A 25,777-nucleotide genomic window follows, 5' to 3' on the forward strand; every position below is an offset into this window, starting at 1 on the left:
CACAAAGCCCTGGCACAGCAGGGTCAGGGTGCCAGGTGATGCCACTGCTGCTCCCCTGTCCCCTCTTCCCAGCCAGGCTCCAGGCTGTCCAAGATGGACAATGCCACTGTGCCCTTGCCAGTCCTTGCTGCCCTGCAAATGATGGCACTGCGAGCAGGACCTGCCACACTCCTGGTAGCCTCCAGCCCTGCTCTGGGGCACAGCAACCCCTCACCTCTGGCTCTGCAGGAGCAGCTGTGATCCAAAATCTCACCACCCCAAGTGCAGGTACCCATCCCATCCTCCACTCCACAGACCTGGTCCCACTTATCCCCTCTCCTGGAGGGGAGTGGCTGGATCCAGAGCACCTTCGCATCCCTCAGCACCAGTGAAAACAGATCCAAACTCTCAGCATCACTCCAGCCCTGTCTGAGCTCTCCACAGAGCCACTGGCCACACTGGTAGCAGAGAGCAGAGTCCCAGCTGGCATATGTGGAGAGACAGGAGTGTGGCTCTCAGAGCACAGACAGGTCATGGCAGGACTTGGAACGGACTTTGAGGGCCACTCTGCTGCTGTTCCTGGTCACCAGCCTGTCAAGGAAGTGCCGGGCTCTGCTGGCGAGGCTTTCCTTGTGCTTCTGGCCAGGCGTGGGGTGCAGCTGGGACTTTTTGCCCCCTTGGCGCAGGCGGATCTGCCGCACCACCCCCTCGAAGAGCTCAGCCACGTTGTGCTGCAGAGCTGCCGACGTCTCAATGAACTTGCAGTCGAAGACGGCGGCGCAGGCCTGGCCTTCTGCAAGGGAGGAGCAAGGAGATGCATGACCCTGCTGGCACCCCGAGTGCTATGGGATGGGCAGTGCCACATGCACAACAGCAGCTGCACGTCCAGGGACAAGGGGACAGATGCAGGGGAAGCAGCTGGCCACGGAGCTCCCTCAGGGGTCTCCACCAGCCAGAACCTTCACTCCCTACTCACCTTCCTCGGACACCTCACGGCACCGCACCAGGTCAGTTTTGTTGCCCACCAGGATGATGGGGATGTCCTCAGCCTGGCGCGCGCGGCGCAGTTGGATGCGCAGCTCTGAGGCACTCTCAAAGCTGTCCCGGTCAGTGACAGAGTAAACGATGATGTAGGCGTTCCCTACCTGCAGGCAGTGGCTACGGCGCTGGTTCTCCTCACCCTGTCACCACATGGGGAACAAGATATCACCAATCCATGGCCATGATCACTTCCAGGGGACAGCAGAGCACCCTGCACTGATGGGACCTGTCAGCACACCCCACCAGCCCCCACACTATGGAGAACAGATGTGTTACCCTATTAATTAAATGCAGATTAAAAGTTCTTGATTTTGAAGGGAGTGTTTGGGAGTTTTTATCTCTATCAGCAACAAACTGGGGCTGTTGGGCTCAGCTTGGTGTGGGGAGGTGAGGGTGAATCCTCTGAGAATGCCCTGGGACAGTGTGGTGGGTGCTGCACCCTGCATGATCAAGGCACTGCTGGGCAGTGTGGGAATAAGCCATAGTGGGAAAAAAAAGTGGGGTGTTACAGTGCTGGGACATCTCTGGTCAGTGCAGATTAGTGCCAAACACAGCCTCAGTGCATGTGGGTGCTGCACTCCTGTCCACAGCTTGGGCACCAACTCCATCCCCACCCCTGGGGACTCGCTGCCTGGTGGCACATACAGGAATGCACGGCCCTGGCATGAAGAGAAGGAGGGAGGCAATAACAGCAGCACTGGTATTTCTGTAGATACCTCATGTTCTGGGCATGAGGAATGCCCTATGCCAGGCTCTTGGAGGCACAGTTCTATCCGTTAAAGTGTTCTGGCTGGTGATACCAACTCATGGATTTACCCCCACTCATGGATCCTTCAGCCCCATTCCCAAACTATTTACATTCATTTTGAAGTGGGTTATCATATAAGAACCTACACCAGTGAGAACACAGCGGGCAGCCTCCTATGCCCGGGAGGAGTGGGCACAGGGCTGGGCAGAGATGTGACCCCAGCCTGTCTTACCCAGTGTGTAACCCATGTTCCACAGTGGTGAGCCCAAGACATGGACAGGGGGGCCCCAGGTTGTCCTTCAAAGCACTCAGAGGCCCCAAGACAGCGCTTGTGCCCATACAATGGCGCCTGAGCACATCCTGGCTCAGTCCAACACCCAGCCCCACCATACCCGCTGCTCTGGCTCCCAGGTGTCCAGCACCAGCAGAGTAGTCTCCTCGCCATCCACGGTCAGCCTGCGCTCGTACGCGGCCCCTGCGGGACACCAGGTGAACTCGGTCAGTGCCGCACTTCCCAGACAGCCGGGTCCCGGGCTCCTCTCCTCATCGCACGTGCGTTTGTCCCATCATGGGGCCACGGGATGCCCCGCAGGTGACCCTGCAGCAGATCTCCCCACCAGACACCCACCTCCATGCTGGTCCAGCAGGTCCCTCTCCTGGACGCCGGCGAAGAGGTTGACCAGGCTGGTCTTCCCCACGCCGGGGTCACCCAGCAGCACCACTCGGTACCGGGGCTTCCTGAGGCTTGGGGAGCCCGAGGAGTCGGGGGAGCAGCTGCCGCGGGGGGCCCTGCCGCCCGGCTCGGAGGCGGTGTGGCCGAGCTGGGGGTGGCAGGGCTCACCCCGCGAAGTGGCCCCAGAGCCACCCGGCCGCGGGAGCGGGGTGCTGGCCCTCCGTCGCAGAGGGCTCCTGCAGCCAGGCTGCGTGTTCAGAGTCATCACCAGCACCAAGGGCAGGGGAGCCGTAGGGTGGGCGGGGGAGTGGGTGTCGCCCCGAAGGGCACCCGCACCCGGCAGTCCCCGGCCGCACCGCTGCCGCTCCTGGGACCGCACCCGCCCTGAGCCGATGGCAACTCGGGCACAGCTTTCCCGGGACACCCGCACCGCCGTCTGCCCCGGGCTTTAAGCCCCGGGAGGTGGAGCCCCTCGCCGCTCCGATCCCTCCCCTGCCGGACACACCCCCGTCAGCGCCAGCCTCGGCCCGGCCCAGCCGCCCCGTCCCGGTCCTCGAGGTCTCAGGATCTGCGGTGCCGGGGAACGGAGAATTCCCCCGGGACCCGTACCTCGGTCATGGGGAGCAAGGGTTACATCGGGATGCTGCGGGATGCGCTTCGGGCCTGTGTGGAGCAGTGTCACCCCGGTTCCCGGCCGTGGTCTCGCCACCCCTGGCTCGGTTCCGCCAGGGAAGGAGCAAGCCGAGCCCAATCCGATCCTGACCTGCCCAGGGGGGGATGAGCTTTTTCAGGACCTAGAAGCCCGGAGCCTGACTTTGCAGCTCCGTCTCCAAAATGCAGTGATGGAATACAAGGCTGAGGGGTCTCCTGGCACGGGCAATTGCAGGAGCTGTTTTTATTTGAACTTGTCTGTTGATCCCAGGTACCGGCAGAAGTGTCTCAGTGCAGACACTGTTCTGACCCTACACTGGGTCACCAGTCCACCCAGACTGGGATATACTGGCAGAACCTCATGGCACCAGGGCTGGTTCCAGGACATCCCTCATGATCAGAGAACAGCGATGGGAAGGGCAGGAATAACAGTAACAATAACAGGTTTTATTGTGCCATAAAACCACATCAGCAAATGCCCAAGGTGCTGAGCAGGACTGGGGGGAAGAAGGGCTGAAGGCAATAGAGTCAGCTTGGCACCTCATCCAAGCCTGGCCACTCCAGGCACTGGGCAAGGGGCTGTCATCAGATGAGTGACATCAGACAAGTGTCCCTCCTTGGTGGGAATGCTGAGGACCACCTCACTACCCAGCATAGACCTGAGAGAGAACAGAGTTAGGACGGGCAAAGCATAGAGGAGTAACAGAAGCAGGAGCAGGGTGACTGCTCAGATGGTCTGTGCTCAGAGGTGTCCTGTTCCCTGCATGGCAGTCCTGTCATCAGGGAGCACAATGTGGGTGGAGGGAAGCCTGCCCTGTGTCAACTGTGCCACCCTCTCTATATCCCCAGGGTCCTGCACTGGCTTTCAGTGGGGTCAGCCCAAATGCTTGTTCTGGGACCCAGGACCATGCAAACAGCTAGAGAAAGAGGGAAACACTTTTAAACTAGGGTAGTGCCCAGCTCCTGTTTAGTGTAAACCAGCCCAAACCTGAGCCCCAGTCAATCCAGCAGTATTTTCTTCCCCCTCATGGTCTGCCACAGTCACTGACCACTCTGCCAACCACCAAAATTAGTTCCAGCTCAAGCCCTGCTCCAGCACCCTCAGACCACCCTCTGTATGGCAGGCTCAGCTCCTGCCAGCCTTCCCAGAGCAGCAAAGCCAGACACAACTCCTGGGGCTCTGAGAGGGAGAAGGAATGAATACAGCAGCTGTCATTGTCAATGCTGAAATACAAACAGAAGCAGAGAAAGCCCGTTGGAGCAGCCAGGTACATCTGCTTTCTTGCAGTGGGGACAAGTGTAGCAAGCTGGGCTTGCTCAGAGCTGCCTCATCCGTCTCCGTCTCAGACGAGGACAAACTGTGCATCCAGCACAGAGCTCAGACCTACCAGTGAATTCCACCCAGAACCTCTGGAAACAGGAAGATTTTTAAAGAGGGGAAGCTGAAATGCAGATAGGAATGGATACGGGGGGGGTTACAGCTCCCCTGGGCTCCACACACTGCCAGCAATATGCAGGGACCCAGGGAGGGCCAGCACGAGTGCTGTGCTCCTCTGTACCCTCGCATTCCCAGGCTGAGCAATTTGTGGTGGATTTTACTCTTTCAAGATGCAAGTCCAGTGTCTGGAAGCAAAGGGTTAATTAGCAAAACGGAGGGCTGGTGATGTCGTGTGAAAAGTTGCAGGGAGGTCAGTGGGAAAGGGCTGAGGATGGTGGAGAGGGCTCTGGCACAGGCTCCCGCCTGTCAGGGCGGGTAAGCACCAAATGCCTGACTTGTGATGTTACAGAAACTTTCCACTTGGGCCTTCCTGCTATTTTTAACTCTTCTCCCATCCACCCTCAGTAACCCCGGCCCCACCAGCTGCTGAGGCTAATTAATTCCCCTTTTTATAATTTTTTTTTAAAACAGAAAAAAAATTAAGTTCCACTCATCTATCTATCACGCAGCCACTTGCCTCCTCCCTCCTGACATGTTCCAGGCTTTTCTCCTCCCTCATCTCGTGCCTCCATAGCTACAGCCATACCCATACCCTGGTGCAGGAGATCCAGCCCCCTTGACACCCACACCACTGCTGCTCTGCTGGCTGAGTGTCTGCCCAACAGGGTGGTATTTTCATGAAAGAAAAGCCTGTGTACCCAGGGGGCAGGAGCTGGGATACACCAGAAAGGAATGATCCCAGGAGCAGATACTCCCTTCCCCCCAAGCACAGGTTACCATGTGTCACAGGGCTCTCTCCCTCCTGGCAGGCTGATGGGAAGATCATCCCCACAGGGCAAATGGGATTCATTCTCAGATATGGAATTGTTTGACATTTATAAGATCAACACAGTGTCTTTAACCGAGGATGGAAAGCAAAGGTAACATGACTGTATAGACTCATTCCACGGTGATGTGAGCAAGTAGTTTCCCAGATTATTTTCCATTGTTTTTTTTTTTTTTTTTCTATTTCCTGGAGTTCTGCCCTCACTGTGTCCAGTCAGTTCTGACAGCAGGTCTGCACCACTGCCTTCATCCTCTGCACAGGGAGAAATACAGTTACTGCTGATTCCTAAGAGCTGGGAAATTCCCCTTGCACCAACCCTGACCTTACCCTCAGGCACTGCTGCTGGCACTGGCAGCACGGAGGAATCTGTCACTGTGCCTGGTGCCACTCCACACAGGAATGGCTCTGGGAAGCAGAGTGGTGCTCTAGCAGCCAGCGGGAGCCAGGGGCAGTATGGAGGAACGGATTTAGTAGGCTGTTGCAGGGGTGATACTGCTGGCGGTCTATGGGGAACTCCTCCCGGCTCTCTCTTTTGTCCGTTTGTCAGCCTCCGTGCCTCCTGGGACACCCCTACATCCCATTGATCCTCACCATCCTCTGCCCTCCGGGGAACCCCGGGCCCCATCGCCCCCCAGGAACCCCTCTTCGCTGAAACCTCTGGGGATGCCCCGTGTCCCCCGTAACCCGAGTCGGTCCCCGCGGCCAGTGCGAGTGAGCTCGGGAACCGGGCGGGGCCCGGGCTCACGGGAACGGGCGGAAGGGACGCCCCCTGCCGGCTCCGCCCCGGCACCGCAGCGGGACAGGCTCACCGGAACGGGATCCACCGGGCAGGGGCTGGGTGTCCGGGGCTGGAAACAGCTGTGGCAACCGGAGCAGCCCGGCGGGACTGGCCCCGGGCTGCTTGTGGGATGGCCGAGGCCGGGAGGGAGCAGAAGAACGGCCGTCCCGGGGAGCACCGGTAGAGGCGGGCCCGGTGCATGACACCAACGGGGATGGACAGCCATCTCCGGCTCCGCAGAGCTGCTCGACGCCACGGGCGTTCCGTGCTAACGTGCAGCCAGCCGGTCCTGCCGGCGGGGTGGCAGCGAAGACCGGAGCTATGTGGGAGCAACCGAGAGGGTGCTCCTTGCCAGGGCCATGCGGGTGACCGGTACCGGGCATGACCGGCTATACCGAGCGGGAGCGGCTCGGGGACGTGCCGCCCGCAGGTCCGGTGCAAAGCCGCGGTGGAGAACTGTGTAGTGTTCCCCACGCAGCGCGGCTCCGGGATGGCGTGGGCAGCGCCGGGGGCTGCGGGCCGGGCCGGGCCGGCGGGAGGGCAGGCCCCGGTGTCTCGGCTGGCCGCAACGTCGGGGCAACCGGCAGGGTCGGGACAGGCCACGGTTCCCGCTCAGACCGCAGGACGGCGGCAGCCCGTGGTGCCCGGTCAGTCGCGGTGCCCGGTCGGGTCGGGCGCGGCCCCGCGCGGTCCCCTGTCACCACAGCAACTGCCGGCGGCGGCGCAGCCAATGGGCGCGGCCTCCGGCGGGGCCGCGCGCGGCGGCGACAACCAATGGGCGCGGCCCCCGGCGGGCAGCCCGCGGTCACCGGGGCAACAGCGCCGCCGCCGCCGCCCCATTGGTGCCGCCCAGCGGAGGGGGCGGGGCCTGACCGGGATGGGCGTGGTCCCACTCGTGGCACCGGGGAGCCGCGTGTCCGCCTCGTGGGCTGCGCGTTCCCCGCCCGGCGCTCCCATCCCCGCCGGGGGCCGACCCACGGGGAGACAACGCTGGAATGGGTGGCGGAGACGTGTCCACGAAGGCGTCGGTGTTCTCATAACGCGTGGCGCCGAGCGGTGCAAGCCTTAGTGAGCGGCCCGCGGACGGTTCCCGGCCGGGGCTTTGCCCGGACGACCGGGCGTAGTGGGTGACCCGGGAGCCCGGTGGGCTGGCAGGGCAGGGTTCAAGCGCAGCATTCCGGGATGATACTCGGTATTCCGGCCGGTCAGACCCATGCACGGGCTCCCGGCGAACCGCGAGGGGTGTGGGTGCTCCCGAGGGTGTGGATGTCAGGGTCACCGGGGACTTCGGGGTGCCTAGACCGGGGGAGCAGCGTGTTACTGGCAGGAGCAGGAGCATCCGGGGGTGGGTCCCTGAGGGCGCAGAGAGGTACCAGCGTAGTGGAACGCTTGTCTGAAGGTACCGGGTGTCACCGGCGGTTCTGTGCCGCTCGAGTCGGGGTACTGGAGGCTGCAGCGGGTGTGATATCGGGGGCATAGGCGTGCCGGGTTACCGGGGGGGGGTAGAGGGGCGTGCCGTGTCTAGCGCGGTGGGCTCCAGGAGTAGCGGGGAGTACCGGGGTACCGGGGCGTGCCGGGTAGCCGGGCGGTACCGGGGGTACCGGGGCGTGCCGCCCTGCCATTCTCTCCAGCAACCCCTCTCGGCGGGCGCCCATTGGCTGAGCGGGATCTGCCCCCCCCCGCCCCGCGGCCAATGGGCGGCGGGGGGCGGGGTCCTCCATTGACAGACCCGGCTCGGCGGTGTTTACCGGGGGCGGCGGGGGCGGGGCGGCCGTGTCTATAAGAGCGGCACCGGGGGGCGTGCGGCTCCCGGGCTTCCCGCACCGCCCCCGCGCACCCCCGACCCGCACCCGGACCCGCCGCAACCGCCCTACACCATTTCCGACCGCGGCATCTGCCGACTTAATCGGGGAGGCATCACCGGAACGGCGGGGAGCGGAGCAACCCCGGGGCGGAGCCCTCACGGCGTGCAGCATCCCCGGGCAGTGCGGAGCATCCCCGAGCCGGTACAGAGCATCCCGGAACATCCTCAAGCCGCCGCCGAACATCCCCGAGTTGGTGCAGGAGCACCCCTGAGACGGTACAGAGCATCCCGGAGCATCCTCAGACTGGTACCGAGCATCATCGAGGTGCTACAGAGCATCCCAGAGCATCCTCAGACCGGTACCGAGCATCCTTGAGGTGCTACAGGGCATTCCCGAGCATCCTCGGGCTGGTGCAGAACATTCCGAGACAGCACCGCTGCAGAGTATCTCCGAGCCAGAGACTACCGGGCCATCCCGGGGCCCTTCCGGAGCATTTCCGCGGCCGCCCCCCCGGCGGAGCCGGCCCCGCCGTGCGCCCCCGGGCCCCGTCGCGGCCGCCTGCGCCCCGCCCCGCCGCCGCCCGCTCCGCACAATGGGGGCGGCGCGGCGCGGCGCGTAGCGGCGGGCGGGGAGGCGGCGGCGGGCAGGGAGGCGGCGGCGGGAGGGGAGGAGGAAGAGGCGGAGGCGGCGGCGGGGTACGCGGCTCCGGGATGGTGCAGCGCGGCCCGCGGGGCCGGGGCGCGGAGGCTCGGCGGGAGCCCTGTGCCCCGCTGCCCGCCCGTGACAGCGAGCCCGCCTGGTGCAAGACGCCGAGCGGGCACATCAAGCGACCCATGAACGCCTTCATGGTGTGGTCCCAACATGAGCGCCGCAAGATCATGGACCAGTGGCCCGACATGCACAATGCCGAGATCTCCAAGCGCCTGGGCCGGCGCTGGCAGCTCCTCCACGACTCCGAGAAGATTCCCTTTGTCAGGGAGGCCGAGCGCCTGCGCCTCAAGCACATGGCTGACTACCCCGACTACAAGTACCGGCCTCGGAAAAAGGGCAAGGTGGGCACCGGAGCAGCCCGCCCGCGGCTCCCAGTGAAGATCAAGCCCTCCGTGTTGGGCCGTGTCTCTGCCAGCCGCAGGCAGCCCGCCAAGCTGCCCACCGGCCCCGACACCCCGCAGGAGCCCGCAGCAGAGGTGCCCGCTGAGGACAGCCCTGTGGTGCCTGGCACGGCTGCCTGGCACCCGGCACCCGACGGGGAGCACAGCCCCCAGGAGCCCCCTGCACCCCTGAGCCCTAGCACACCCTGCCTGGAGCCAGGGAGGTCCCCAGAGAGTGGGTCCCCCTCTCCTATGTCGGCTGGGTCCCCTCCCTCTTCCTTCAGCTCCTCCGACGAGGAGCTGGAGGAAGAGCTGCTGGGGATCATGCCCGGGCGGGCTCCTCCCAGTGCCACCTGTGGTGCTCTGGACTGGTCCGTCTTGGACAAGGACCATGACCTCTACCCGCGGGGAGGCTCCTCGCACTTCGAGTTCCCGGACTATTGCACGCCCGAGGTGACGGAGATGATAGCAGGGGACTGGCTCATGTCCAGCATCTCGGACTTGGTCTTTACCTACTGAGTCCCACTCTCTGCAGGTAACGCTCATTTTTATTTTCATCCGCAATCAGGTCATATCAAAAACAACCCAGGAAAAAAAAAAAACAAACAAACCGAAACCAGCTGTTTACATGCAGGAATCAGGTATTTTGCCTTGAAGCTGCTGGAAGGCAGAGGCCCTGCTCCCCCTACCCCCTGGCACACACCCATTCTCCATCCGTCTGTCTGTCTGACTCTTCGCCTCGTGCCCACAGGACGCATGGCTGCCCGCCGCGGTTATTTGTCCGTGAAATGCATCTCATCGGGTTTTCATTGTCACACCCGGCCGCTTTCCCCCATGGCCCCGGTGCTGACAGCCACGGCTGCTCCCGGGTGCTCCCATCTCTGCCAGCACCGTGTGCCCTCCCGCTCTCCAGGAAGCAGGAGCATCCACGCCACCCCAGCTCTTGGTGCCCACCCCACCTTCCCCATCCCATGGAGAATGGCTGATTCCGTTTGGTTTTTGACTGCATTGAATGCATGGCTTCAATTTTCTCCTCTTCCTCTTTGCAGCCCTTGGGGAGGGATGCCGAGCCATGCCAAACCGTCCCTTCCCAACTCCCTATATTGTGAGGGGTCCCTGGCTTTGGGGGTTCAGTGTCCCACAGCAGCGTCTCCTTCCCTGTGGCGCGTGCTCCCCGCCACTCTCTTTTGGAAGAGTGAAGTTGCACACACGTGACGAGCACGTGGACGCAGGAGCCTGCGTTGTTTCTTTCGCCAGGCAGTTGTGCACCGAAAGTTGTACCACGGAGGGAGCCCGTGTTTGGAGTCACCCCAAAATTGTATGGGGACCAGCCCATCACTAAACAGCCAGCCCTCATTTTAACCTTGGTGCCTGTGCCCATGCAGGACGTGCTGTGGGCTGGCTGACCTTGGCCAGTGGAGCCGGGCGTCATTATGCCCAGCCGTGGCGTGTGGTGCTGCCGGGATGGCAGGGAGCACCATGGAAGGACAGGGTGGCCGGGAAGGGCAGCTGTGGGAAATCTGCCTTAAGCAACCACCCAAACTGGTCCAAGAGCAGCTGCAGCCAGTGCTGGTGGGTGTGTGTGGTGTGGGTGATGCTCTGGCACAGGGCTACTCCTCACAGCACCACGCTGGGCTCCGCTGCCGGCCACGCCAAGAAGCAGGGGCATGCTGGCAGGAAAGATGCCGCTGCAGCGACTCCTCCAGCTGGGATTTTCTTTGCTTTTCCTAATGGCTCCTTTCTGCGACAGCTGCCTCCTCCCACTGCCGGGAGCACGTGGCTGCAGTGCTGGCTCGGCAGCTGCCGCAGGCTGTGGCTGGGGGGGCAGGAGCTGCGCTCTGGTACAGCTGTGCTGGGTGGGGACCTCACACATCTCTGGGGACGTGGTCATGGCTGGGGCTGGCAGCGACTGCGAGAGCTGTGCTGGGCTCAGCAACAACCCCTGCTTGAAGCAGCCCCTGTAGCCCCCCATGACCCCGATTCCCCAAGGGCTCTGGGTTTGTGGGGGGGCCCCTTGGACCCTTCCCTGCCGGTGGGGTGCTGCGAAGCACAGCTGCCTGGGGCTCTGCCTCCCTGTTTTCGGGCTGCCGGTTCCCCCAGTCACAGGCTACCCTGTACCTGCCTCTTGTTGTCAGGCTGGACTGAGCTGTGACCAGGGGAAGGACATTCCCCTCCCATGTCCTAAAGGTGCCTCGGAGTAGGTGCGTGGCCCTGCTGCTGGAGCTGCTGGTGGCCCTGGCTCAGCCGTGGGGATAGGCGCTGCAGCGCAGGGAGGGGTGTGTCCCCGGGCCCTTTGCAGGGATGCTTGATGTCCTCCAACCCAGTTCCTGGGGGGCCTCTCGAGGCCCCCCGCGATGGTCAACCATCAGCAGTGTAGATGTGTCGGTGTGTAGCGGTAGCTGTGCGTGTGTGTTGGCATTAGCCACGGTGTTTCGGTACCCCCGTGCGGGTGCCAGCCTGCGGAGCCAGGCGGGCATCACGCATCAGACACGTGTTCCCTGGATAGAGCGCGTCCTCTTCTCTGCGTCCCCTCCCTCCCCGGCCGTCCCCCACCGGATCCAGTCCCGCCCCCAAAGGTGGAAAAGCCAAATAAGCGCCGGGACAGCCGTGATTCTGGCAGCCTGCTCCCGCCTCACCGCCGCCTCGGGGGGACTTAGCCTTCCCACCCCCTGGGCAGCCCCGCGCCAGGAGCATCTAACGCCCCCTCCCATGCGTGAGCCGGGTTTGGGGTTCCCATGGGGTCCGGCGGCCCCAGAGCTCTCTGACACACAGGGATCTCACCCAGCACCTCGGTGCCTTCTTGGGGTGCACAGCCACCCCATGCTGTGGCCAGGGGTTCTCAGGGAGGGCGCTGAGGCTGACAGTCACCTGCCCTCCATCCCTGTCCATGGGGAAGCCAAAGCCCCCAGGTACCAGCAAGGCCTGAGGCCACACTGAGGGTCTCGCATCACATGTGTGCTTTGCTGAGCCTGCAGCTCAGGGCTCAGCTTCTGTTCCTAGGGGGTCCCAGTGGTCCCCGATGTGCTGTGCATCACCCTTGAGCCAGGGTGATCCCTCCATAGACTGTCAGGCGAAATATTTCCTCAGGAGCAGGTTCTGGGTCAGTGCCAGAACCGGAGCCAGCGCCGGGGTCTCCTGCCCTGGCCGCAAGCACAACATCATCCGCTTTGTCCCCGTCCTCACCCCTGTCCCCCTCCTCGAGTCTCGCCGGGTGTGTTTGTCAGGGAGAACCGTCGTGGACAGTGGTGGATTTTCTGTGCCGTGTGGTTGTAGTGCTTAGAGACCCCTCCCAGCGTGCGGCCCCCTCCCGCTGCGCCCCCGCTGCCCGGTGCTGGCTGGCATGCGTGTGCGAGCGTGTGTGCGTGCGCGTGCGACATCCCGTCATCACTCCAGACAAAGCGAATAATAATAATAATAGTAATAATAAATAATAAAAATAAACCAAACCTCTCTCAGGAAGCAGCTGCCCTGGCGGCGGCCGAGTGGGCCGGGGGTCCCCGGAGCTGGCAGGGCCCTGCGCAGCCTGCGGATGGGCGCCAGCGCTCGGGGTCACCTTTGTAGTGTTGTGTTAGTGAAGGGTCCCTGTGTCTGTTATCTTGGAGAAACAGGATTTTAGCCGAGGGGCAGTGATGACCCCATCTGGGTCTGCCTTGGGGTGTGACACGGCTGGCCCTTGCTCTGCAGAACCTCGGCTAACAATGATCCTGACTGTTGTGATTATGGAATAAAGTGTGTTGGTCTGCTCCCCACGGCTCTGGCTCCTTCTGTGCTGCCTCACTCCTCCCGGGGGAATTTGGGGTTCCCAGGCCTATGTGAGGTCCCCAGGGAGATGTGGGATTCCCAGTGGCCAGCATCCAGATCCCAGGCATATCAGTTTCCACCTTGAGCCCCGGTTCCTATGGGCTCTCCCGCATAGGGGAGGTTCATCCTCCTCAGTCAATGTAGGCTGGGCGTCCCTGGGAGCAGTGTGAGCATGTGCATGTATGTGCACGTATGTGCCGTGCATATACAGCCCCTCGCCCCACCCGTGTGTATGGGCAATCCCGGCACCGCCCCCAACTCCGTTCAGCCAGGGGGAGGGGACAGAGGGCAATCGGGGGGGGGGGGGGGGGGGAACCCGAGAGGGAGGGAACCGGGGGTGCTAATCCAGACCCACCGGAGGCCCCCACAGGGGGCCACGAGGTCAGGCACCACTTGCATCACACCCAGACCCCCGCCCCCAGTCTCACCGCAGCTGTTGCCACGGCAACAAGAGGAGCCCAGAGCATCCCCGGGTACTGCCAGCCCCTCCTGCTGCCCCGGCGCTGCTGGGGACCGGGCTGTCCCCAAGGGAGGGAGAAGTGCAGGGGTTGCCCATGCCGTGGTGACGCCCCAAGTCTGCAGACTGCACCCACGGGAGAGTCCCCAGCACCGCCCAGGGAAGCGGCGTTCCCGTGTGGCGTCACTGCAGCCCCCGGCAATGGAATTGTCTCTGCGTGGGGGCACTGCTGGCAGCAGGGGGGGACCATGGCACAGCCATAGTCAGAGCTCACTGACCAGCACCGCTGTCCCCCCGACCTTACCAAAGGTCAGGGCCACACGGGGCTCTTGTCCAGTGTCCAGTGCGGCCCACACAGGCCCATGCACACATTGCCACTGTCCTGGTTCTGAGTCACATGTGGCAGTAGCCTCTTGGCTACCCCAAAAGTGCCACATTCTTTCTGCCACCACTCCTCCTTCCCCCGCTGCTGTCCAAAGGGTATCCCTCCCAAAGAGCTCCAAACATTATTGAGAAAATGGCTCCTGGAGAAGCCACAGGCAATTAAAAACAGCCAAAACAGCTGCCAGCCTTGAGCCATCCAGCCAAACCTGCTTCCAGTCTGGCAAAGGCAGCTGCATCGCCCCAGCTCAGCGAAGCATGCCCTGGGAATTGGGCATCATGCCTGGGATCTCCTCCTGCAGCCAGGCACCCGGCCTGGGGTACAGGGCAAGCTGGGAGGTCAGGCTATTTCCAGCCCCATGCTGCTGATGGGGGGGGACAGCCTGGAGAGCCAGCAGCACACACAAGGCCTGGCATTGGCCCAGAGCGAGGCAGATGGATGGAGAACAGTGACCGGGGCACGCATGCACCCTTTGGCTCTGCTCCTGCTCCTCTTCCCACGGGGCTGCTGGGTGTGAGGCCACAATGAGCTGGCCTGGACGCTGCAGGGAAGGTGCCAGTTCTGTGCCACAGGGTGCTACAAGAGCATATCTGGCAGCCCCGGCCTGGGGAGGGCAGGAGGTGTGTTTAGTAACTTTATTTTACAGTTTTAGGGTTTGTAGAAATCTGTGTTTACAGGGGGTATGTAAGTCTTTGTACAGAGTAAGTGAAGCGCCCGCAGCCACGGTCTCCTCCCAGGCCCTTCTCCCTTCCTGGGGACAACGCAATAACTAAAGTGCATCATGGCCAGGGAATGGAGGGGCTGCAGGGGCTCCTCCTGGGGGACTCCAGCCATCCCCTCCTTCAGGGTGCTGTACAGAGCAGTCCTAGGCCCTCCAGCAGCATTCCCAGGTCATCACACTCTCCTGCACCAATGATTTCTAAAGTGCTAAGTGATCCTGCCTTCAGTCCTGCTCTGCTGCTCTGGGGGTCCCAAGGAATGGGCTCTGCCTTCAGCCACACTGGGAGGAGCCCCCTGAGCAGGTCTCTCCAAGGGCACTGTCACCATTGAGGAGAGGAAGGAACAGGTCTTGCTGCCTGCCTGGACAAGGGCAGTTTCACACACTCCACATTTCACCTGCAAAGGGAACTCCTGCTCAGAGCTTAATGGGAACACAAGCCAGGAATGACAGCTGCCCACCTGCCCTCTGGCCATAAAGGCACAGCCCTTCCATGAGCAAGGGCCCATGGGGCAAACCAGAACATACCCAGGGCAGTTATGGACCAAGAAGGGTAGGAGTGGGGGATGCTGAGCTTCGCAGGACATGAGTTTTCCTCTCTATCCCAAAACCCCTTAAACAAACACTTCCTTTTCAGGTATGCAGCCCCTGGCCATGGCACAGATGGCTTTGGGCACAACAGAGCAATGATGGGGCAGCGGGAGGGAGCTGTGAGGGACAGGTAAGGGCACTTGAGGGAGATTTAGCAGCTTGGGGGAGAGGTAGAGGCATAGAGTGTCTATTGGCTTTGTCTCAGTGGGCCACTGAGTTCTCTAGAAGGATTTGCTGCTTAACTTGGAGGGTAGGGAGTGCTGGGACCGCCAGTGAGACTGGAGGGAAGATGTGAGCTGGGTGGAAGATGAATGCAGGGCTCAGGGTGGCCTTTCTGGGAAACCACTCATGTTATTTCCACGGGCCATGCTGAAGACTGATCAGCTTGTGGGGGAGGTTTTTGACACATTTCTTAAATGAGCCATTAAAGAAGTCTGCAATGGGTGTTTACAGTGCCATTAAGCCTTGTGGTAGCATAACCTGGCACATGACAGTACACACCTTTAGCAGGGTGACCACACTGGTGTCTCACTTCACTGACCCCAGATATGGTCACAGTACTGCCAGCGCAGCAGTGGCAGTGCCTGAGAGCTAAGGTCTGCTCCTGGCCCCTGCAAACAAATCAGGCTGCAAAGATGTGGAAACAAAAAGAGCCAGGGACTGTTACACACTTAAGAGAAGATCACAGCATTGTGCTGGCCAGGGTGTGGGAAAGGTTTGGCTCTGCTCAGAGGGTGCTCACAGGACAGGGCAGAGCTGGAGCACCGGCAAAGCTGAAGGCAGGTCATGGGGCACACTGGAGCAATGAAGAGCCAAAGGGCTGCCCTGTTCCTCAGGAGTGCAACAGTCCTCTATCCTCACACATGCAGGCACCCAGAACAAACCCTGTTGGACACTCTCCTCCAGGTGAGGATCTGCTCTCACTCCCACTAGTTTTCCCCCAGTGGAGAATGCAGGATCATTTGGGTACAGCCCACGCACAGCTCTCCCTTTGTACAGTCACCTGAGCACAGCCTGAACAGCCAAACTTGTCCATACCTCTGGTTCCTCAGGGGACAGCACGAGTGCCTGTCTGCTCACCCTTGCAAAGGGAGAAGGGAACAAGGTGAGCGTTGTATGGGGAACTGTCCTGCTGAGCTGGTTCCCTCAGTGTCTGTCAAAAAGGTCAAAGGCATTACTGGATGCAGTAAGAATAAAAAATAATCTTCAGACAGGTTGTTTCTGGACACGTCCTTAATCAAACATCAGCCCTTCCTGCTGGGGATGGATGCAGTGACAGCAAAGGCCTTTCCTCCGGTTTCAAGGGGAAATCTCCAGTTCAAACTTGGGTGCCCACTCGAGTGCAGTTTTCACCACAGCCAGGGCAGCTGCTCCTAGAGCCACCGTCAGCCCCATCACTGCCAGCTTGACAAAGCGGTTGGTCCGGGGCTTTGTCAAGATGGATTTTGTCCGCTCCTCCCCTCGGAGGCGCTCCTCCCCTCGGAGCCGCTCTCTGAAACGTTGCCTCAACACAGTGTCTGGTCTCTGCTGCACTGATGCCAACTCAAAGTCCTTAAAAGTGGAAGCCGCAGTTCTGCAAGAGAAGGAACAGGTCAAGGAGCATCCCCAGCTCATCTCTGGGACCAGCCCCCAGTCAGGAAGACCTCCACAGGGAGGCAAGATCTGACAAGGGGATGTAGGGAACACATAGGCTGCCCAGCACTCACCGTTCTGCCTGAGCTGCCTGAGCTGCCTCCTTGGTGAGTTCGGAAGGCGGGAACTGGACAAAAAGGTCCCCAGCTTTGCTGATCAGAGACTCATAAGGAAGGTCCTGTGGGATCTGGGACAGGAGGTGGTGGACAGAGGCCATGTCACACTCGCAATCCAGAACTTCCTGCTCCCGGTGCAGCACGATCTGCAGAGGAGTGAGAGGGGGACAGACAAGGAAGTGGGGACAATTTCCTTGGCACATGCTAACACTTGTTTCAGAGCCAGAAAAAAACCCACTTTATTTCTAGCTGAAAGACCTTCTTCAAGAGGACACACTGCAGTGAAGCATTCACTGGGAAGAGAAATGCCAAACCCCTTCTGAGACTCTGAGGCCATGGAAAGCCTCTTTCAGGGTACTTAGGTCTGTCTGCTGAGCAGAGCCTGCTAATGGCAGGTCAGAGACGTGGGTAGAACCTCAGCAGGGTTTGACTTCATGACTTGCCCTCTGCCACAGGGTGGCCAGGTGGATGCACAGTGCAGGGCTGTCCCCAGCCAGCCAGGCATACCAGTATGTGACCAGAAGCAGGAGCAACACATGAAAGGAAATAAAAACACTGTGTCATGTTGCCTCCACAGCACTGAACTGGCAAAACCTGCATATTTGGAAGCCGTCAGGCTACCCTGAATTCCCTTGGATCCCACCTGCCTTTTCTATGCCCTTTACCAACTGGCTGCGTCTGCAGAGCAGGGTACAGCTGGGGACATCACCAGCACTGGGTTTTGCCAACCTCTCTCTGCAGCCCAAACTCCTACCACCTCAGAACAGCACAGTTAATCCCTGACCATTCCATCAATACCTACCACAGCCGCAAAATAAATGGGCATCAGTGGGTGGCAAGCCAGGAAGAAATCATATAATCGTACAACGTGCCGGAAGTCAGACAAAACGTGGCCAAACCAGGTGATCAGCCAGCTGAGAGCAAAGATGGTTCCCACCTCTGCACTACAGAGAGAAAAAGTCATTAGGTCAGCCTGGAAACAGGGATGAAATGTTCCCAAGCCACCCCTGCACTGCACAGCTGTGTGTGGAGAAATAGAGCTGGCTGTCAGTGGAGCACTAAACTTTCCTGGAGCAGGAACTGCACCTCTGACACAAAAAAGTGTTTATCCTCTGTGCAAAGTGCTACCATTACCTGTGTCACATCCACTGGGGGCCAAACACTGCTTTCAGGGGACCCTGAACGTGTGACGTATCATGGCACTGTCTGGCTTGCTGACCTGAGGGCAATTACAGTCCTGCAGCAGAGACAGCTGTTTGGGTTCCTTCCTACCCTGAGGGCTTCCTAATTCTGGGAGTTTATAATCACTTTGGTACCCAAAGACATTGTGTCTGTGAAAAAAAGACACACCTGCCCAAAAAAGGGCTCTGAACTGACTCTTCCCATTTACTTTCCTGCTTCTGATTTGATCTGCCCAGGCAGACCTGTGTGTCCCTAATGCAAAACCTGGGAATTATCCCCAGAACTAATAAAAAACTACAGCAAGGTCCCATCAGCCACAGAAGTGGTCACATGAAGCATAAGCAGCATTTGTACAACATCGTCATCAAATCCCCAGCCCTTCCAATACAGACTACAGACATATGGGCTGAAGATGGCACCATGTAAAACCCCTCCAGACAGGCAGCACAGGTTTGAACCTGCTCAGAAATGAGTGCCACATTGGCTTTGGGGTGTTACCATCAGCTGTGGAACAACTGATGATGCCCTAAGGAAGCCACTGTGGTGCTGGTGAAAACAACCCTGTGAACAGTAACCTGAGACAGGCAAGGGAGAGCCACAAGGTTCTAAGGGAACATTTGCATACCTCTGCATGAAGTCATGTACCTCAGGGTTCACTTGGTCTATGATGGGCATCAGGTAATTTAAAATGTGCTTGGTATTATCCATTGTTGGGTCCATAAAATCCCTAAGGAAAGATTGAAAACTTCTTTTCTGTTGAGCAACATCAGCAAGCTCTCCCTCCAGGGAGGCAACAGAAGGTGAAATATGTGCAATAAACAGCATTGCTGGCAGGGTGGCCCCCACCCCCAAGGAATTCTGTCTCTTTGGAGCAGCCTCCTTCCAGTTTGTCTGCGACACACAGGGCTGACCTGCACAAAGAATCCAGGCCCAGACCATCATGCTGCTGTCAGCTGACACTTCTTATTTTGCTGCAGTGCACACAAGAACCATAAAGCTTTTCCAGCACCCAAAATCTGACTCCTGCCTGGGAGAGGAGAGATAATCCCTCCAAACCACACTCTCCAGCTGGAAGCTTGCTCTTATTTCAGTGCACAAACAGTAAAGACTCTTCATGTGGGGTACAGGACACTGGTAGTACAGACCACACTGCCCAGGGCTAAGGAAGGACAAGCATGAGGCAGGTGGTGAGACAGCCCACAGGATCTGCAGAGGTCCTGAGAGCCACACAACCATGGGTAATGCACGTGTGCTGGCTTTTCCAACTCCAAGAGATGCTGCAAATTAACTGACAGCCTTCAATTATCCCTTCCCCAGGGCACAGCTCCCTGCAAAACCACATGCTGTTGTGTGGTCAGGCTGCTCTCAATCACCCCTTTGTGTCCAGGCATGACAGGCAGCTGCTTTAACCCAAGGCTCTGCCTTCCCAGCTCCCCTTCCAGGCCAGCTCCATCTGCACAGGTGTCCCCACAGCCTGAGGAAATGCAGTTGGCTCCTCTCCTCCCACTGAATACCTGAGATGATGTGTCGAGAGCTTCTCCACCAGTGCTGCAGCCAGCCTGTCCCCCACCACCAGGAGGAAGGTGACCACGATGTCATGGTATCCCTGGTAGTAGTGGAGCTGGGGGTTGCGCTGGAGGACGTGGAGGATGATATCGATGAGCTCCTCCTGCAATCTTTCCCTCTGGTCATCTGGCATCCCTGTGGGAACAGCAGAGTGGCACAGCTGTGTCATCTACCACTTCCTGCTGTGGGAGCAAGGGCAACTGTGGTGTGCAAGGAGAGCACATGTGCATTTACTAACCTGCCTGATCCCAAGGGATGTGGTGCACATCTGGCAGAAACTGTCAGAAAAAAACTATCCAAAGTCCTAATGCTGTCTCCCAAAACTCTGCAAGACCAGGGGAATCTGGCCAGTTGCTGAGGTTTCATCTTTAGATCTGCAGAACCCTTATCTGCAAGGAAGGCACTGTGGAGGATGGGAGCAGGGTTTACAGATGTTTGCACAGTGCTGCTGTGAAGAGAGAATTGTTCTGCACATCCAGCACTGATGAGGATGTTTTAGTAATTATTAATTTCCCAGGAGTTCTAGAAAAAAAATTAAACGGGACCCATTTTCACAAAAACTATGCCAACTGCATCAGACTGTGAGGCCTCCACTGGCACAACTTTCTGTCAGTTCCCTGCTAACAACATGTGTTTAGGGACAGGATGTCACAGGGAAAACATTGTTCCTGCCCTGCACAGCTGCAGCCAGTTTCTGGCAGTCCTTGTCAACAGATAAAATGCCCAAAGGCTAAGCAGAGTCCCAGCAGAGATCCTGCAACGACAAAGTTCTCCTTTCCTCTGCTTCACTAATGCAACTAAAAATAGGCAGGAGGCTGCCATTCAAGGGCAAAAAAAATCTGTAGGAGCAGAGCCTCCAGGAATCAGGCTGCACACAGCATCCACGCCTGCAGGAATCAGAGTGAATCAAGTGTTTATACAAAATAAAAGAGGCAGAAGAGGGAAGTGGATTTTTGCCAGAAATAACGACTGCTCTGCATAGAGAGCTGCTGGATTTAGTGTTTTATAAATAACATAAAGCACCAGCCTCCCATCAGAACTAAACAACTGCAAAACCATTTTGCTTCTAAATGTTCTAAGTTCCGTTAAATTTGGTGGAAGAACCTGATTCTGAGACTGTTTTATACCAGGAGTTGTTCTAAGCATAGACAAACCCGCCTTCCCTGCCCCTGAGCTAGACAATGGACTAAAATAAACCAAAGCAAATGGCATATTTCTCAAGCTTTCCATCTGTCCTAATCTCAACAGGTCATGGTGCACAAGATCCGTGCAGGATCCATGCAGGATCTGTCCTCTCTCTGCTGCAACTGTCTGCCAGTAGCAGCCTCCTGGCAGAGTGGCTTGGTGGGGCAGGGGAAGTGGAACGTTGGAAGAGCCACATCAAAAACCATCTGTGCAGAGAAAGCTGAAGGAAACTGATGGCTGAAGAAGGGTTTCACTGCAAGAAGCAGCTGCTGTGAGCTCACAAGGGAAGTGTTTTCTAGAAGTCAGGCCCTTGAAGTAATGGAGTGTCACCTTCTGCAGCCTCTCAGGGGGGTCTGAGCCAGGAGGAGCCCCACAGCATCGGTCTTGCCCTGACAAAGTGGGAAGAGCAGAATCCCCCTCACCTGGTGGGAAGCGGCGCAGGGATCGCCGCACATCCAGTAACACTTGCTGGTAGTCCTTACTGTCCTCTCGTAGCTCCTTCCCTGCTGAGAAAGAGAGGAACAGGATTAACATGAGTCAGTGCAATGGTGCTGGGAGGAGAGTGAGATAAGGGAGCTGGGAAGATCCCTGATGAATGTGGACATGAAGCTGCACACACCCACTGCTCCACTGTATATCCCCTTTTCCATATCAGCACTGTCCCTGCACTTTTACTGCCACACACTCTGACACTAACAGCAAATGAAACAATTATTTCTTTACACAATACATGTTAAAATGCTTAAACTGACAGCAGCACTCCCAGCATTCGTATAAATATCTCTGCTCCACAGTTTTGCTGTGCAATTCGAAGTGTACTCAGCAGCAACACTGGAGGAGTGCTGTGGAGACCACAAATAATCATTTATAAAATGGAAACAATTCAGAGGTAAACCTCACCCAGGGTTAGCTAAGACAGATAAAACAGAAAAGACCAGCGAGCCAGCAGATTCCTTCTATGTGATTGTGCAAAGTTAAATGTTGTCTTCCAGCAGCTCTGGTCACCTCACATCACCCTAATGTTACCTGGCTCTTGACTGAGGTGGGGGGATACACATTTCCAAATGACCACAGAATCAGGAACAGCAACCTACTATGTCCTGGGTGACTATAAAAGCTACAGGACCTAGAGCTCCTGCATTGCTAAGGTTTGAAAACCATGTGGGAACTTCACCAAGAAGGTTGTTGTCCCTGTGCCTGCTCTGACCGAAAACCACACGTGCTTCACATAACAACTGCTTCCTGGGAGACACACCTTGGCAGAATTTTGGCCACAACAGGGCTCAGCACAGCCACCTCTTCATGGGAGCAAAAAATAAATCAAGCCTGATTCTTTATGCTGCAGGTGAATTTACATATGTCAGCTAATACTCAGGGTCACACTGACTGCATCCACAATAAACTGATTCCATGACTATCACTAAAGAAAACAACAAATGTTTTCAGAAGTCATATGTTGTTTACATAAACACAGTATTGGTGCTGCAGTGAGTCCCCTTTGTACATGAGCTTAATGGGAAATGCAACACACACACAGAGAAAAGGCAGGCCAGAAAGCACGCCCTTCCTCTAGTGACAAAGGTCACTGAGCTGTTCCTCCCAGGCAGCTGAGTCCAGGCTGTTTCATACCTGGAAGAGGGGGCAGGTCGTCTGTATTAACACTGAGCAGCTTTGGCCACACTTTACACCGGATCTCATCAGTGAGCAGCCCGCCCTCGCTGATTGCCATCCGCCTCAGCTTTGCCACGTCGATGGGGTCACTGTTCAGAGCCTGGTAAATCTCTGCCACTTTTCTTTTCTTCTTAGCATCAAAGTCTGCAAAAGGTCACAGAGATGTGAGCTGACAGGCAGTGCCAGCACACATTGGGAGCTAGCAACAGCCACTCACAGCGACGTCACATACACACACAAAGGAGATGACATGGGACAGTCGTCACACTCTCAGGACAGGGATGACTCTGGTGGTGACCCCTCCAGCTGAGTGCCCCCATTTCTGCAGGCTCAGCATTGGGAGCACCTCAAAGGGCACTCTCACTACTTTCCCATCAACCCTGGGGGTCCCACTGTGGGAGGCAAATGCTGCTCCTCCTGACACTGGAGCCACCACAAGTGCCCAGATGGAACCCTTGGCTCCTGTCCTTCCCAACAGCTCATGGCTCCATACAGGATCAAGACAGCCCTGCAAAGCCATCCAGAAACTCCTTGCTCTCTGAGGCAGCTGCCAACTCAGATGTCAAGTGTTTCCTAAGACCACGACTTAGGAAAGTGTTCTAAAAAGGTTAGGAAAGCATTCCCAGAACTGTGTTCCTACCGACTCCCAGGTGCAGCCGTCCTAGGAAGAAGCCTGAGTACTTCCACTGACAGCAACAGACACAAGAAAGGACATAATTATACCACAGTTAAAGAATCATAAGCGTATTGACTTGTCCTACAGCAAACACAGACCTGCCAGCCATCAGTACACACACAGCTCAGCCAGTAGGAAATAATTCCCACTGTTTTGAGGAGCACAGGAACTCAGGGCAGGGAGGGAAGGGGGTAACACACGAAGTTCGGGTTAGACACACTTACAGGACACCAGAGTGCTTCCCAGGGAGCGGAGAAGGGACACTACTTCACACCACATGGTGGAATTTGTCACCACTGCCTCATGTGAGGAAAGAGAGAAGCAGCCGAGAGCCACTTGATATCCCACACTGGAGGAGTTCCCAGTAAGGAGGCTTTGCTGAGCAGCTGCAGGACTGGAGTGCAGGATGAGGCCACAAACACTGCCTTTCCCTAAAGGCTTTTCCCATAGATGCAACAATTCTTGGGATCCAAACAGGATTCGTTCTATAAGGGACGTGTCCAAATAGGATTTGGGGAGGGAGGAATTAAAAGGATTTCGATGGAGAAACAGCTGTGCCCTCCCGGCAGCGATAGGGGAGGTGGCTCCTCTGCCCACGTGGCACCTCATCCACTGCCCCGGCCCTGCTCCTGCGAGTTCCTGGTTGGAAGTGCAGCTCTCAGCGAGGTCTGAAGGGAGCCGGCAGGTGGGCAGCCTGTTCACACACACAGACGCTAAATAGGTCGAGCAGTGGATGCTGTTCCTTCTCAAAGACCCTTTCAAAAAACTTCTTGGATCAAAACAAGCTGTAACCTACGACAGAGCTCCACCTCCCTCCAAATTCTAAGCTCCTGGTAACATTAAATCTCCAATTGCTCACACAGTGAATACAGTTCCTTTTATTCCCTTTCCCGCCCCTTGTGCAAGCAGTAGCAGTTATTTGCACAACAGAAGCCAGCTCTGCTCAGCCGGTTCCCTATTCCCAGCCAGTTCCCTACCCCCAGCTGTTCCTGATCCCCTGCCACACGCACACAGTGGCCTGTCACATACCGATACCTCGGGAAGAAGACAAAGCCTACGGGAGAAAGAACTGTTTACACACGAAGAACTTAAGGAGTAGTGGGAAGGAAGGAGCACATATTGCGGGCTTCTCCTCTAAAACTTACTAATAAAGACCCCGATATTTACACTTTTTAAACACACAGGTGACAATAGCTGCGAGTATTACCAAATCCTGTGCATTTCAAAACATGTTCTGAGACCTTAACTCGCAGGTTCACCCTTGGAAGAAGAGACACAAACCCAAGATAAGGGCGGTCTAAAACCCAGATGGGTCCGTCGGAGCTTCTGCACCGTTGCAGGCACCAGGAACCGAACACACGGCCTCGCCAGATCTGGCCAGCCCGGCGCTGCCGCAGAACCCTCGAGGAGAGTCCTCACAGCCAGGGACCGCTCTCGGGCCCGGCTCGGGTCAGGCAGCATCAACCGCGCTCGGTTGCTTCCCGTCCGCCCGAGCCCGCGGCGGCCGCACAGCCGCGAGGTGGCCCGGACCCTTCGCTCAGTCCCGGGACCCCCGGGACCCCCAGTTCCCCCGCCCGCTCCCGCCGGGGCGGCTCCGAGCGCAGCGCCGGCCCCGCCCCGCCGCCAGGGGGCGGTCCAGCCCCCGCCCCCTCAGCGGAACCACCGCCCCCCGCCCGCCGAGCCCGGCCCAGTCCGTACCGTGGCCGCCGACGCCGTTGCTCGGCGGGCTCTGCCGGCCCATGTTCCCGGGCGCTGCGGCGCATTCCGGGCCGGACACCGGACCGGACCGGGCCGGGGCTCCGCGCTCCCCGCGCCGTCCGGTCCTGTCCCGCCCCCGCCCTCTCCCCCCGCCCGCCGGCGCGCGGGCGGGACGTCACGGCGCCGTAGTGCGCAGGCGCGGCGCCGCTAGGCCGCTCACACGGGCGGAGAGCCGCGCATGCGCAAGGGGGAGCGCGCGGCGTGGATGCGTCCGCCCGAGCGCGCATCAGGGGCTGTTTGAAAGAAGGCAAAAACCGAAACCCAGCCCTCCCCGCTGTTCGCGGTACGGGTTGTTCCCAACGCTCTCGGGGGCGGGTAAAACACCCACAGTGGTGCTGCACAAAGTGGTTACTGCCACCACGCAAAATCCCACAAACCCTCCGCACTCCCCGGTCAATGCTTTGAGACACCGCAGTGGAAGAACAAGCGCCCGGCCCTTCTGTAAGGGCTTGTCAGGTCCACAAAGCTCCTTCCATGCACAGGGTTCCGTGCTTTGTGCGAAGGCTGACAGGCACTGGGGCCATCCACCACTCCCAGCTTCCTCTTCCACACGTCTAATCCTTATGCAAATCTCCCTCGCTTGGAATAACGAAAGAACTGGGTAAAATGTCCTGCATAGCTCAGAACCAGTGCAAACAAGCTGTATTTTGTCATACTGGGTGCTTTTACGTTACAGCACATTGAGGTAACAGTCAACACAGTCCAACTTTCACATCACTTTAGGATATAAAAGATTAAGTACAATGGATTTCCACTGGATGAAGGCATGGAGGAGAAAGCTATCCTGGTTTATGTGAAAAACCTCATCTCCCTGCTGGCAATCCTCACAGAAAGGGGCAGTGTTCCCTGTCCCACACATCAATTTAATCCAGCCCACATGCTCCACCCTAAAATTAACTAAGCAACATGGAAGCACATGTCCATCCTCTCCCAAGAACAAACAAGGAATGGGTGCCTGGGATGAGCAGGAGCTGCAGACCAAGGTATCAGCACCCACTGATGAACGTGAAGA

General features: G+C 58.2%; 3 protein-coding genes across 4 annotated transcripts; 1 reads left to right on the forward strand and 2 right to left on the reverse strand.

Annotated features, from left to right (window-relative positions):
* Window positions 1-494: 494 nt before the first annotated feature.
* Window positions 495-2,706, reverse strand: REM1 (RRAD and GEM like GTPase 1). Its single transcript, XM_062505088.1, has 4 exons — window positions 2,397-2,706; window positions 2,146-2,243; window positions 956-1,145; window positions 495-772 (listed from the first exon to the last, which is right to left on the reverse strand). Exons 1-4 carry the CDS (start codon window positions 2,704-2,706, stop codon window positions 495-497), a joined length of 876 nt encoding a protein of 291 aa, XP_062361072.1.
* Window positions 2,707-8,649: 5,943 nt separating this feature from the next.
* SOX12 (SRY-box transcription factor 12) lies at window positions 8,650-9,549 on the forward strand. The gene has a single exon (XM_062505341.1). The coding sequence runs from the start codon at window positions 8,650-8,652 to the stop codon at window positions 9,547-9,549; it is 900 nt and encodes a 299-aa protein (XP_062361325.1).
* Window positions 9,550-16,194: 6,645 nt separating this feature from the next.
* Window positions 16,195-24,825, reverse strand: TBC1D20 (TBC1 domain family member 20). 2 transcript variants are annotated; one of them, XM_062505138.1, is made up of 9 exons: window positions 24,706-24,783; window positions 23,232-23,701; window positions 22,290-22,475; window positions 21,083-21,166; window positions 19,424-19,610; window positions 18,535-18,636; window positions 17,530-17,671; window positions 16,686-16,873; window positions 16,195-16,552 (listed from the first exon to the last, which is right to left on the reverse strand). In XM_062505138.1, the coding sequence occupies exons 1-9, from the start codon at window positions 24,768-24,770 to the stop codon at window positions 16,279-16,281; spliced, it is 1,698 nt and encodes a 565-aa protein (XP_062361122.1). In that variant the 5' UTR covers window positions 24,771-24,783; the 3' UTR covers window positions 16,195-16,278. The 2 variants fall into 2 exon arrangements, with proteins under 2 accessions (XP_062361122.1, XP_062361123.1); XM_062505139.1 differs by lacking the exon at window positions 23,232-23,701 and having other exon boundaries at window positions 21,083-21,163; window positions 24,706-24,825.
* Between the last annotated feature and the right edge of the window lie 952 nt (window positions 24,826-25,777).

Source organism: Cinclus cinclus, chromosome 18, assembly GCF_963662255.1.
Source record: "Cinclus cinclus chromosome 18, bCinCin1.1, whole genome shotgun sequence".
Taxonomy (NCBI): domain Eukaryota; kingdom Metazoa; phylum Chordata; class Aves; order Passeriformes; family Cinclidae; genus Cinclus; species Cinclus cinclus.

Bases quoted from the DNA above. Each gene is read 5' to 3' on its own strand.
- TBC1D20 (XM_062505138.1), bottom strand. From the start codon at position 24,770: ATGCGCCGCAGCGCCCGGGAACATGGGCCGGCAGAGCCCGCCGAGCAA. The intron at 23,702-24,705 runs GTACGGACTGGG...GTGTGTGAACAG, and splicing joins CAACGGCGTCGGCGGCCACG to GCTGCCCACCTGCCGGCTCC. The intron at 16,874-17,529 runs GTAGGTATTGAT...ACTCCTCTGCAG, and splicing joins CCATTTATTTTGCGGCTGTG to ATCGTGCTGCACCGGGAGCA.
- SOX12 (XM_062505341.1), top strand. From the start codon at position 8,650: ATGGTGCAGCGCGGCCCGCGGGGCCGGGGCGCGGAGGCTCGGCGGGAG.
- REM1 (XM_062505088.1), bottom strand. From the start codon at position 2,706: ATGACTCTGAACACGCAGCCTGGCTGCAGGAGCCCTCTGCGACGGAGG. The intron at 2,244-2,396 runs GTGGGTGTCTGG...GGTGTCCCGCAG, and splicing joins CCTGCTGGACCAGCATGGAG to GGGCCGCGTACGAGCGCAGG. The intron at 773-955 runs GTGAGTAGGGAG...CCTCCCTTGCAG, and splicing joins CCGTGAGGTGTCCGAGGAAG to AAGGCCAGGCCTGCGCCGCC.